The sequence below is a fragment of the Musa acuminata genome, chromosome BXJ2-5, assembly GCF_036884655.1.
Source record: "Musa acuminata AAA Group cultivar baxijiao chromosome BXJ2-5, Cavendish_Baxijiao_AAA, whole genome shotgun sequence".
NCBI classification, from domain to species: domain Eukaryota; kingdom Viridiplantae; phylum Streptophyta; class Magnoliopsida; order Zingiberales; family Musaceae; genus Musa; species Musa acuminata.
Window position 1 is genome coordinate 2,491,875 of NC_088342.1, and position 12,504 is coordinate 2,504,378.

A 12,504-nucleotide genomic window follows, 5' to 3' on the forward strand; every position below is an offset into this window, starting at 1 on the left:
AGGCACCGTGATGCTCTCCCTGCCCGGGGTTGCTTGTGGCCCAAGCGATGCCTTTGCGAACTCCAGCTTAGGGCACGTGCGCCGCATGTGAACGGGCCGACGAGCGCTGGAGCCGGAACTCGTGTGCTCATGCCATCGCATCAACAAATCCTGTCCGTTGAAGTATCATCTGATTTAAAATGTAAGGGACGAGATAAGAAGGGAAAAGGGTAATGGACGGTTATGGATGGATCAGAGTTACCCACCTCCCCGTCCCTCTTGCGCCGCAAGACACATCAAAAACAGAGCCCCGGACCGTCCGATACCATCGAAAACATCAATCAACGGCTTGCAAAGCCCCAGTGGACCACCTCGTTACCTTGCGTTAAAACCCTTCGTGGCCTCCCACCCCAAAACCCTCGACTCTTTCCCCAAGCAGAAGAGGCCCCTCGACTCTTCTGCCCTGGGGGTTTTCTCCTCTCACTTGTCTACCGTCTCCGACGAAATCGATGGTGATGTCTCGAGCTGCAGCTGCGGGCTCCGTCCTGGCCTCGGCGATTATGGCGGCGGAGCACGTCCATGCCGACGGGGCCTTCAATTTCTTCCCCTTCTCCTCGCAGCCGCAGTCGGTTGCGGAGGGTGGCCCTCCGCCGGACGATGTTGCGAAGGAGGAAACTAGGGTGCGGAATGACAACCCTCGGACCACTGCCGCGGGGTTCGATCCCGAGGCGCTGGAGAGGGGGGCCAGGGCCCTCCGGGAGATAAACAGCTCGTCGCAGGCCAAAAAGGTGCCATCTTTGTTGGTTGAACTTGAATCATTTGCGTTCGTTCTAGTAGTGTGAGGAGAAGTCTCAATGTGAGTTCGGCTTCTTAACTTGGGGTTGGTGCTGGTGATGGCTTAGGTGTTTGAGTTGATGAGGAAGCAAGAAGAGACAAGGCAGGTGGAATTGACTGCAAAGAAGGCGGAGTTCCAGGCAATCCAGGCTCAGCATGAAACGGTGAGTTTGGACGTACTTCTGGTACGTCACTTGATGGCAAGTCCTTAGAGACCGTCCTTATAGGAAGCAGGCACTCTAAGGACTTACACTATAAGAATAGGTACATAACGTTCTTGGTGGATGAAATATAATATGCTTATTCTTTTCCTGCCTGATCTGGTCACAAGGACATACCATGATGAAAGAATTTAATCCTCTGATTATAAACTTATACAGTATTGGATTGTCATTGCATCCTTTCTTAAATGTTGATTCACATTGTACGATATTCCTTGATGTGTATCTTGAATTGAATGTAACTTTAATCTGAAAAGCTCATTACGAATCTATATTTGATAAAGTATGTTGTTGCATGTGATTTTTGCAACCATGGTGTTTGTTTATTCTCCGTGTTCACCTGTACTAACTTACATTTATTCTTGGTGTTATGGTCTATGTGAATCTTTGAAATCAACTATCTGCAGTTATACATTATAATGATATTCTTTTAGTGAAGATTATAACTAGATGGAGTTTGTTTCTCCAATAACATCATACTTAAGTTGTCCTAGTTAGGGATTGCCTTTTTTCAAATAGCCTACATGTTAATATAGTACAAAAAAGACCACCTGTTTAAGCCAACCATGTTGTAAGGGTGTATCAAGGTAGTTATAGCAGGGTAACCAGTACTCGAGTGTACATGTATGTTATACTTGGTAAGGCAATCCATGAGTGCTAGAAAGCAAAACAGAACTTCATCAGATGACAAATACAACTATGAAATATCTTGTTGGATATATTGTGAATGGCATATTTAAGCTCATGCACATATAATGGAACCTTCAAAATATTGCAAACTTGTTGCTTAAGAAAAGGAAACTAAATCATATCCTCTCACTTAGGACATTATTAGCTTGATAGAATACTACCTCTATCTCTTAACTGTCACAAAACATTTGAATACATTTGCTTGAAGAATTGTCAGTGGTTTTTTGAGGACGATCGTTTTCAGGTGATGAAATAGTTAAATTGACCTGTCAATGAAGGTGAACCATGCAGTGACACTTGGATTATATATAGGGGTTATACTTCCTATATGCAAGAATTATGCATTTTTTTCCTATATATTAATTGAATTTTCGCTGCTTTATTTTCTTCCTGAAGTTGATTTTTATTCTATGTATTTGCCTTGGATGCATGTACCTTCTTAGTCATGGTAGTTTTACACGTTCTCTTGCAGGATAGGCAACGTGTGATTTATGAAGAGCAGAAAAAATTAGCTCAACAACAGGCACAAACAAAAGCCCAAATGGCTAGATATGAGGATGAATTGGCCAGGAAGAGAATGCAGGCAAACCTTATTTTATTTTGACTAGTAGAATGACCCCTTTATTTATTCCATTCCAGTAAAATCATGCATCTTCGATTGTCTCTGTCAGGCGGAGCATGAAAGTCAAAGGGGCAGAAATCAGGAACTTGTCAAAATGCAAGAAGAATCATCCATCAGGCAGGAACAAATTCGCCGTGCTACTGAAGAACAGATTCAAGCCCAGCGAAGACAGACAGAAAAGGAAAAGGCAGAGATAGAACGTGAAACGATCAGAGTGAGAGCCTTGGCTGAAGCAGAAGGAAGAGCACATGAAGCAAAATTAGCTGAAGAGGTAAATAGACGAATGCTAGTAGAGCGAGCTAATGCAGAGAGAGACAAATGGATATCAGCTATCAACACAACCTTTGACCATATTGGAGGTACTTTTGCAATAATGTATTTTAAAATTGCCAAAACTTATGCTGCAAAATAGAGTCAAGTTCTTTGTTACTACAGCTGTTATGTTTTTTTATTTAACAGCCAAATCTTAGGGTATGCAGCAACTGATAAAGATATACATTGCAATAGGTGACTTGTTTTCAGTTTTGTGGTTGGCCTAACAATTCCTAAATAGGGTGTCAATGGAGTGCACATGCATGAATGCATTTTAATGTGTTTTATGATAAGTACATTAATTTTTTGCTTATTTGAATGTGAGAAAGCATCTTCGAGATATAACTGAGGGAGGTTGGAGCTCTTTAATGACAGTGAAAGAGAGTCAACTGAAGTTGCTGTTGGAAGAAAATAACTCATGAGGCCGTAAACTACACTATCATAGAAGTAGGAACTGCAGAATTTGGAATCCCAGTTCTTCAATTTCTCTATTCAATTGTCAAAGGATGTTCAGGTCCTACTAGTACTTATCACCTCAATGGGGCTTCCAATGTGGCCTATATGATTGCTTAGATTTTACACTGTTATTCTTAATGAAAAACTGTCTTGCTATAAGAGACAGCATTTATGAGGAGCATGCTAAGAGTGGCCACATTGCTTTATTGACTTTATAATCATAGGCTTTAACATTGTATTCTAAAGTTAGCTATTAAAGAAAATATATGCTTTTTTCTTCTATGATGTCTTTACATTGGCATGGCCAATATTTAAAGCTGTTAATTTAAAAACTTTGTGAGGTTGACGACATCACAAAGTGTTGAAACCATCATTTAAAATTGTGTTTTGCATATGATGTATTAAGGTATGTCTTCTAGTTTTTGCCATATGAACGACTTTGAACAAGCATGATGCCCATAAGAAATATTTTCTCTTTTCATGATGCATCTATTGGCCTTGACCTGAATGTGTCTTGGTGATGGTAAATATTTAATGTTACCATAACAAGTTGGTGACTAGCTCATTATCAGCTCGTTTTATTTTTTCAACTATTTTTCCTCAAACTTTTATATATTTAAGTTGGTTTGGAGCCAATTGCATGGGAAGATTAAGACAGAATGTTTGTCAATTTATTGTAATTTTGTCTATAAATTGTTCTCAATGTAAGTAAACTATAGAAGTAATTATTGATGTATCTTGTGTAACATTTCGATTAGTCTTACATCGGCAGTGGGCAAGATTAAGATTAACTCATAAGGGTATGATGAGTGTACTATTATCAACTTCAGTTTAAATATTTTGACTAATGTTTAGGTCAAACGAAATTGATGGACCAATTAGTTTATCAGACCCAGGTCGTGATATTTGATATCAAAGCCGATCTAGTATTTCGGCATAGGAAGGGGCCTTGAGTAGGAAAAGGATACTCGTGGATGGAGTCAGAGGACTCATCACGATGTGGAGCTACCATTGAGTTACGCTTCACATGTACTATACTATGGTTTGATCTGGACTATGACAGGCCTTGACGTCATAGTTCCTTGAGTGGGGAAAATTGTAATATCCCGATTAATCCCACATGAGAATTGGGTAAGGTTGAGATTGACTTGTAAGAGTTTGATGAATGTATTACTATCAACTTCAGCTTAAACATTTTGACCAGTGGTTTAAGTCAAACAAAATTGATAGGCCAATTAGCTTATCAGGTTCGGGTCATGATATCTTATATCTTGGTAAAGTGTTTTTTTATGGTCATATCCACTTTTTAGTTTCCAGATGCCAACTTAAGTAGATATTCGGCAGATACTAATATATATGTGGGTATGAATCTGACATTTAACTAATACGGATCCAAATTGGGTTTGAGGTGGCTATATATGACAATATGCATGAGGAAACAATACATAATTATCCTAGGACACATAATTATGTAGTCATATCTAGCACCATTATGACAAATCGATGTTGTCCAATAATCCAACCCACTGATCTATCTCAGCTTTATTTCATTCCTTTGTATTTTATGATCTTTTTTTTTCTTACTTCTTGTAGTATTTCCTGACCATACGAGTAGTAAACAATACTTTGTAATGTTCAAATAACATCCTAGACTCTTAATGATGCTAAAGGTATTTTTTTTACTTTGCTGCTAGTGAAGTATGAGTTCTCGTTTACTTCTTGGTTGCTTAACTATGTTCTTTTTAATGTTCTATAGGTGGTTTGCGGGCAATACTTACTGACCAGAACAAATTAATTGTAGCTGTTGGTGGTGTAACAGCTCTTGCTGCTGGGATATACACAACAAGGTATATCTTCAACAGACATTGGAAAGGTTCTGTGCCTTCTATTTTCCACGCAGTTGCCATATGAATATATTTGATGTTTTTCGTGGTTACTGTATTTAAGAGGAGATAAAGAAGTTGAAACATAAAGAATTGAAGAAATTACAAAGGCTGTATTCTAGAGCCAAACTAAACAAATGTTTTCAAGTTTTTTATTAGTTAGATGCTAATAGGGACCTGTCAATGTGGTAAGTTAACTCTTTATGCGGTCAGTATTTGATGGATTGCAGAGTCCAAACATATATCTAATATACATGAGAAAGATAAAGCATATTTCTAACAAGAAATATGGTCCCAGTTACATAATGGTTATTGGTAAAAGAAGTAACACATATTCGAATACCTTTTCCATTCACAGAGTATAGATCACTTTTGCATATTTGTCCTAAAATGACAATTTTGTAAGTTGTGTGAACCTCAATTCATGCTACAATTTGCTAGGCTTCCTAACAACCTTGTGGCATAACCTTTTTTGTTCTTTCACTTATTTTGTGAGAGCCTTTTTATTTACAAGAACTTCTGGTTTTTTTTGCGTGCTTTTTATACCAGAGAAGGTGCTAGAGTGGTCTGGGGATATGTCGATCGGATTTTAGGTCAACCATCTCTCATCAGAGAGTCATCTCGAGGGAAATATCCTTGGTCCGGTTTCTTTGCTCGTGCCTTTAGCTCCACATCAAACAAAATGATCCGAGGAAACAATAGTGGGAAAAATGAAAATGGTTTTGGTGATGTGATTCTTAATCCTTCCCTTCAAAAAAGAGTTGAACAGCTTGCAAGTGCAACTGCTAACACGAAAGCCCATCAGGCCCCATTTCGTAACATGCTCTTTTATGGCCCTCCTGGTACAGGGAAAACTATGGCAGCTCGAGAATTAGCTCGTCAATCTGTATGTTGCTCTTACAACTCTCTTTTTTGAGTGAATATGTTGATCAATTTTTATTGATTGTTTCATGTTCTTCAGGGCCTGGATTATGCGCTGATGACCGGTGGTGATGTTGCACCATTGGGATCACAAGCAGTTACCAAGATACATCAATTATTTGATTGGGCCAAAAAATCTAGAAAAGGTTTGCTGCTTTTTGTTGATGAAGCAGATGCATTTTTGTGCGAGTAAGTGATTTCCCATTCCAGTGTTTTTGTTTTTAAATAACTGAATTAGAACAACTTTTTGTTTGTCCTAGATTAAGCTTTTGTTTTTGTTTGAAACAATCAGAAGGTCCAGTGGTACAGACCATTTTGGTTGGCTGCTGGAATGGAGTTTGCTGGGGTATTGAGTTGTGAGTTGTGACAGCACAAAACAACAAAAGAAGTTGAAGAAGCATAGCATATTTTTATCAAACTGTACCCCCCAAAAACCGAAACCTTTGTTGCTGCTGGAGCATATTGATACTGAGCTCATGTGATCCACTAGGTTACTGATACTGAGGTCTGCACTGGGCCTTGTGACGAGGTTGTCAAACCCTCTTAAGCGGGTGAGATTGTTCCACTATAATTTGTCCCACATTGAAAATGGGAGGGTCATAATGATTTATAGACTAGAGATGAGTATACTAAAGGAGACGACTCTTGATGTGAGAAGACCAAGTGGTATAGTGGAGGAAGGATGGTGCTGGAACAAAAAAAAAGGAGTGCCACTTAGGGTTTTCTCAGTGACTTACTCAAGTAGGTTTTGAGGGTTTAGCCTCTTTTCTAGTTGCATCTTAACAGTTTAGGCCTGTTTTTAAGCAAGTTTCCTCCAGCTACCTGAGGCTTAGTTCTGATTTTTCTGGTCAAACTAGCTTGCTGTTTCTGATAACTTTTCACTCAAGACCTGTGGTTCTCTCTTTACTATGTGATCTCTTCTCCACCGACTTCTTATTCCTATTAAGGACCACCTCTTGCCACTGATAGGGGTTCAATCAAAAGAAAAAGTTGCAAATATTGAGATCCTGAAGGCATTATGCACTAATTTCTTGTGGTTGCTGTATCAAGTGGGTAAGCAGTGATGGCATAACCCATGGTTTCGAGTCTATAACATCGTGCGTGTGTGTGTGCACGTGCACGTATGAATTTGAAATGCTCCATTTTTTTTCCTTGCATTTTACTGCATTTGATGATGTATCTCATTTACATATAACTTCATTTTTTAGGCGCAACAAGACATACATGAGTGAAGCCCAGAGGAGTGCTCTTAATGCTCTCCTTTTCCGCACAGGAGACCAATCTAAGGACATTGTGCTTGCCCTTGCCACCAACCGACCTGGTGATCTTGACTCTGCTGTTGCTGACCGCATTGATGAGGTCCTTGAGTTCCCTTTGCCCAGGGAAGAGGAGCGGTTCAAACTAATAAAGCTGTATATGGACAAATACATTGCAAAGGCTGGGGAAAGCAAATCCAGTTGGTTTAGTTTGTTTCGGCCTCAGCCACAGAGAATAGAGATCAAAGGCATATCAGATGATGTAATTAGAGAAGCAGCAGCTAAGACCGAGGGTTTCTCTGGAAGAGAAATTGCTAAGCTGATGGCCAGCGTCCAGGCTGCAGTTTACGGAAGCAAGGACTGTGAACTCACCTCTGGTTTGTTCAGGGAGGTAGTGGATTACAAAGCTGCAGAGCATCAACAGAGGAGAAAACTTGCTGCTGCTGAGGGAGGTGCCTAATCCTTTCTTTTTCCTTGTTAGAAGAGAAACAGGTATATTCTCTGATTTCTTCATGTTAGAATAATAAATATTATCAGCCCTTTTCAGGGAATTTTGTTACGTTAAATTGATTTTTTTACTGCAAGTGCGAACTAGGAAACTGCTATATTTTTTATCTTGTCTCACCATGATGAAAAGATTAGCCCCGGTCTAGCTTTTTGTATTTCTTCTAACAACAACATGAGTTACCAAGGTGTATGGGGAGACACTTCTTTGCAAAGATGATGTCAGTTTGTTTATCTGCTCTTGTTCTTGGATGGCAAACAGCAATCATCAAATTTGTCTGTTTTGTGTGGGAACCTTTTCTTGGAATGTTTTAATTAATCATATCTAATTATGGAAATTCTTTCATTTAGTAGTTCTTAAGAGTTGAAAAACATACTTAATCATGAGTTTTTTGGATTTGATTTTTGTCCAATTAGTTCAATAACACCAATTAGAATTCTAATGATGTTTACCCAATGGACACATGAAATACAATATGGATCGGAGAGAGATGGTAAAGCAAGTTAAAAAACTGTGTCCAATCTTTCTCAGAATCTCAAATAGTCCAATAAATTTGATCTCCAACCAGAAGTTCCATATCACATGTTATTATTATCAAAAAAATATGTCTGCTTTGTTTTCGTAAGTAGATATTTTCTAACTACTTTGATTTTTGCAATTGTTTCTTCAATTATATTATGTCTGTTTTGTATCATTATTGTCATTCTACCATATCGGTGATCTATATTTTCCAGCCTATAAAATTTCAAGAAGCAAGTTCCACCATAGGTTACCTTTTCTTCTAAAGTATACCTAAATCACTAACACAAGCCCTTAGCAAGATGGCAAGAGTTTATATAACTCTGATCACAAGCCCTTGAATCAGTATATGCAATGAAGTAGAAAATATATATATTTTTAGTCCAGAAAGAAAAGATGATGAGGTAAATTCAAGGCTAACTTCTAAAAAAAAAAAAAATCTATAGTTTCACTTTTTCTTTTATTAATATCCTCTTTTCTATTTATTCTCATATTCTGTCTCTTATTTTATAAAAGATAGAAGTTGAAATTATCATTAGTTTCCACCTTATCACCTTGATCCTGCATCATCTTTATCTCGTTTCAAGTGCCATCTTCGATCATCTTCTCACCATCGATCTCGAATTTTATACATAATTCCTATTCGATAATCTTGTCATCTTTTGCTCTACTCTTATACCACCATCTGTCGACCTTGACCCCATCGATATTCTCACCCTCCCTCTTCGCTCGTATTCTCTCTCGCTCTTCCAGCTGACAAGGGTACGTAAGTGAGAACTATGACGAGAATATGGGCACATGAGTGAGTGAGAACAACGACGAAGATGCGAGTGCATAAGTAAGGATGACAGTGAGAGCACGGGCGAAAACACCGACGAAGACAAGGGATCATATAATAGAGGTAAGAGATATTTTTATTTTTATTTTTTTAAAAAATAAAGGGTAGAATAAATGAAAAAGTGGCACTAATAAAAAAAAAGTAAAAATAAGGTATTTTTTTGGGAGAAAATTTATCCAAATTTAAATTCCATTGTTAAGCATTTAAAGTCAGAATGTTAATGTTCTTTTCCATTTCTATTTTCCTCGGGGGTAAAATGAAATGCAATCTCCCCTCCTCCGTGGAGCTAATTAGACTATAGATGCCAAGTTTATTCAAATAAATAATTTAACATGGCCACCCTATCTTCTCAAATCCCACCCCTCTCATTCCCTAATCTCTAACCAGCCATGCCTTTTGTGCCGTGTGGCACAACCACATCTTGTATCATGGAATGTCCACCAAGCTTTTCTCCATCCCATCCTAACCATCAAAAACCTCATCCCATCGACCACAAACCATATTGTAGCCAAGCCTGCAGAACTCACACACCCAGCACAAAAAAGATCTTACATGCTTGTGATTCATCTTATTTCAAGCCTCTCCAAACGTGTCCAAACCCATGGCCACCACCAAAGAATAGAAGAAGGCAGACCACACCATCCTTCTATCTTTATGCTCCCTCCTCCCCAGACTTCGCCTTCCACCTTCTCGTAGGGGAGAAGAACTGTGCAGCTCCGCTGCCATTCCTGAGCAAGACACCGAAAATGGCAACCTGCACAGTCTACCCTGCTCCTTCCCTCCACTCCTCGTGTTCCTTCCCCGGTCCGGCCAAGACTTACTTGGGCTTCCACCAAAGGCAGGTCATCTTCTTCACCGGTGGGAGGAGAAGCGGCAGCAGAGGAGGGAGGAGTAGCTCAGAGATCTCCTGCTCTGCGGAGGCCAAGACGGTGGTGATAGGACTGGCGGCGGACTCGGGGTGTGGTAAGAGCACCTTCATGAGGAGGCTGACGAGTGTGTTCGGAGGCGCGGCCGAGCCGCCCAAGGGAGGCAACCCAGACTCCAACACGTTGATCAGTGACACCACCACTGTCATTTGCCTGGATGACTACCACTCTTTGGACAGAACAGGGAGGAAGGAGAAGGGAGTCACTGCCCTGGATCCCCGGGCCAATGACTTCGATCTCATGTACGACCAAGTGAAGGCTCTCAAGGAAGGAGTGGCCGTGGACAAGCCAATCTACAACCATGTCACCGGCCTGCTTGACCCCCCTGAGCTCATCAATCCACCCAAGATTCTGGTCATCGAAGGACTGCACCCAATGTGAGCGAGCTTTTGATGCTTCCTCCTTTAGCGAACAGTCTGATGATGGATCTTTCACCATCTGTAGGTTCGATGCCCGGGTGAGGGACCTGTTGGACTTCAGCATCTACTTGGACATCAGCAACGAGGTCAAGTTTGCATGGAAGATTCAGGTAAAATCAAGGACTAGAAATCTTGGCTAGTTCTGTGACGATGAACGAAGATTACTGGTGAAATGCTCTCTGCATTAATCCATCGGGTGTTGTGAATCACAGAGAGATATGGCGGAACGTGGGCACAGCCTTGAAAGCATCAAAGCTAGCATAGAAGCTCGAAAGCCTGATTTCGACGCTTATATCGGTACTTCCATTTCCATTAGATGAGCTGCAAACCACAGTTCGTTCATTCGGAAGCGTACATTTGAGTATGTTTGAGATGACATTCGATTGGTGCCATATAAGCACAGTATACGCACTGCAGTAGAAATTTTTGTTAAGGAACAAAGTTAAATTGGCCAACATCAATCTATCAACGTAATGAGATCGGATATCAATTCAATCTAAAAACTTAGTGACGTGCAATTGGTTCTTCCTCCATCGTTCGAGAGAATGTGTGTATGAGATGATTAGGATTCAGTGGGGGTGCGTTGTTGACAGATCCACAGAAACAGTACGCCGACGCCGTCATCGAGGTTCTGCCGACCCTGCTGATCCCCGACGACAACGAAGGAAAGGTGCTGCGCGTGAGGCTGATCATGAAGGAAGGGGTGAAGCACTTCAGCCCCGTCTACCTCTTCGACGAAGGCTCCACCATTTCCTGGATCCCCTGCGGCCGGAAGCTGACCTGCTCGTACCCCGGCATCCAGTTCTCTTACGGCCCGGACACCTACTACTCCAACGAGGTAACCCGTCGCACCTCCTTCCATCGATGTTACCATCGCCAGCTGCTTCACTCTCCTCTTGCTGCCTGCGTGTGTACGTCCGTGGCCAGGTCTCGGTGTTGGAGATGGATGGGCAGTTCGACAGGTTGGATGAGCTGATCTATGTGGAGAGCCATCTGAGCAACCTGTCGACTAAGTTCTACGGGGAGGTGACGCAGCAGATGCTGAAGCACGCCGACTTCCCCGGCAGCAACAACGGCACCGGCCTCTTCCAGACCATTATCGGTTTGAAGATAAGAGACTTATATGAGCAGATCGTTGCCGAGAGGGCAGCTGCCGCCGTTGAGGCAGCCAAAGTCTGAGAGCAGTCGCCATTACAGAGACAAGTCTTATCATCTGCTGTTCTTCTACACATGGCTATCTATGTTCTCATGTCATGTAATTTACTTGGAATTGTTAGATAGGAGAGATGGAATACTTTCTTCAGCAATCAATTGTGCCTTTCTTTAGACAGATTCAAGTAAGGGAAATGCATGCACTTTGGGCATTGCATATATATATATATAATTTAGAATTATCAGTATAGATTCTATTGTCCGAACTGAAATCACTCTTCACCTATCAAGAATCAAACTTGTTCAGAAACACAATGAACTAATCATCAAATATCTCTGTTTTACTTCTCTCAAGTGAAGGAAAAACAAAAAAAGATGCAGGCAAAACAGGTGAGAGAGAATGAAAATATGCGAATCTGCAGATTTACTTTCACATCAAGCATGTCTGGCTGATGAACATGGAAATATGTCAAGATCTGAATCGAAACATGGAAAACCTACATTTAAATCGTAGCATAGGAATTGGGCAATGCTGAAGCTTGCTTCACTTGTATACATGCCTGCAGTTGTTCTGTTTTATGCTTGATTAGTGTTTCTTTGGAAGAATTATCGAGAAGATTAGCATCAATTGGGTAAGAGTAGTTGATCCATGAGTCCATGTAAAGCTTCTTGAGCAGGTACTTAAAAGACAAAGATTACCATAGGAATCACAAGTTAATTATCGAGCTATCTATCTTGTAGAATATTCCTAGAAATATTTTTGAAAGTCCGAGGGTATCTCAGATTAGTTATGAACTACTTCTCTATGGAATATTCATAGGAATATTATTTCAAAAATTTAAGGGGTAGCTTGGGTCGATTATGAATTACCTTCCTCGTGGAACCTTTATGGGATATTCACTCTCCTTAAGGTCAGTATAAAACACTCCCGTAACTCTAGATTGAGCCACATCGGGACTAACTTAAGCATT

General features: G+C 40.5%; 2 protein-coding genes across 2 annotated transcripts; both read left to right on the forward strand.

Moving 5' to 3' along the window:
* Positions 1-410: 410 nt before the first annotated feature.
* On the forward strand, positions 411-7,912 carry LOC103983845 (uncharacterized). The gene is made up of 8 exons (XM_009401155.3): positions 411-767; positions 882-977; positions 2,197-2,307; positions 2,396-2,705; positions 4,871-4,961; positions 5,547-5,883; positions 5,959-6,107; positions 7,127-7,912. The coding sequence occupies exons 1-8, from the start codon at positions 489-491 to the stop codon at positions 7,632-7,634; spliced, it is 1,881 nt and encodes a 626-aa protein (XP_009399430.2). The 5' UTR covers positions 411-488; the 3' UTR covers positions 7,635-7,912.
* A 1,642-nt stretch (positions 7,913-9,554) lies between these two features.
* On the forward strand, positions 9,555-11,707 carry LOC135612115 (phosphoribulokinase, chloroplastic-like). The gene is made up of 5 exons (XM_065107945.1): positions 9,555-10,339; positions 10,407-10,491; positions 10,594-10,678; positions 10,975-11,219; positions 11,309-11,707. The coding sequence occupies exons 1-5, from the start codon at positions 9,783-9,785 to the stop codon at positions 11,558-11,560; spliced, it is 1,224 nt and encodes a 407-aa protein (XP_064964017.1). The 5' UTR covers positions 9,555-9,782; the 3' UTR covers positions 11,561-11,707.
* The last annotated feature ends 797 nt before the right edge of the window (positions 11,708-12,504 follow it).

What these genes read in the sequence shown, in the direction of transcription:
- LOC135612115 (XM_065107945.1), top strand. Translation starts at nt 9,783, where the DNA reads ATGGCAACCTGCACAGTCTACCCTGCTCCTTCCCTCCACTCCTCGTGT. An exon ending in AGTTTGCATGGAAGATTCAG is followed by an intron (nt 10,492 to 10,593) that starts GTAAAATCAAGG and finishes TGTGAATCACAG; the next exon opens with AGAGATATGGCGGAACGTGG. An exon ending in ACACCTACTACTCCAACGAG is followed by an intron (nt 11,220 to 11,308) that starts GTAACCCGTCGC and finishes GTCCGTGGCCAG; the next exon opens with GTCTCGGTGTTGGAGATGGA.
- LOC103983845 (XM_009401155.3), top strand. Translation starts at nt 489, where the DNA reads ATGGTGATGTCTCGAGCTGCAGCTGCGGGCTCCGTCCTGGCCTCGGCG. An exon ending in TCCAGGCTCAGCATGAAACG is followed by an intron (nt 978 to 2,196) that starts GTGAGTTTGGAC and finishes GTTCTCTTGCAG; the next exon opens with GATAGGCAACGTGTGATTTA. An exon ending in TGGCCAGGAAGAGAATGCAG is followed by an intron (nt 2,308 to 2,395) that starts GCAAACCTTATT and finishes TGTCTCTGTCAG; the next exon opens with GCGGAGCATGAAAGTCAAAG.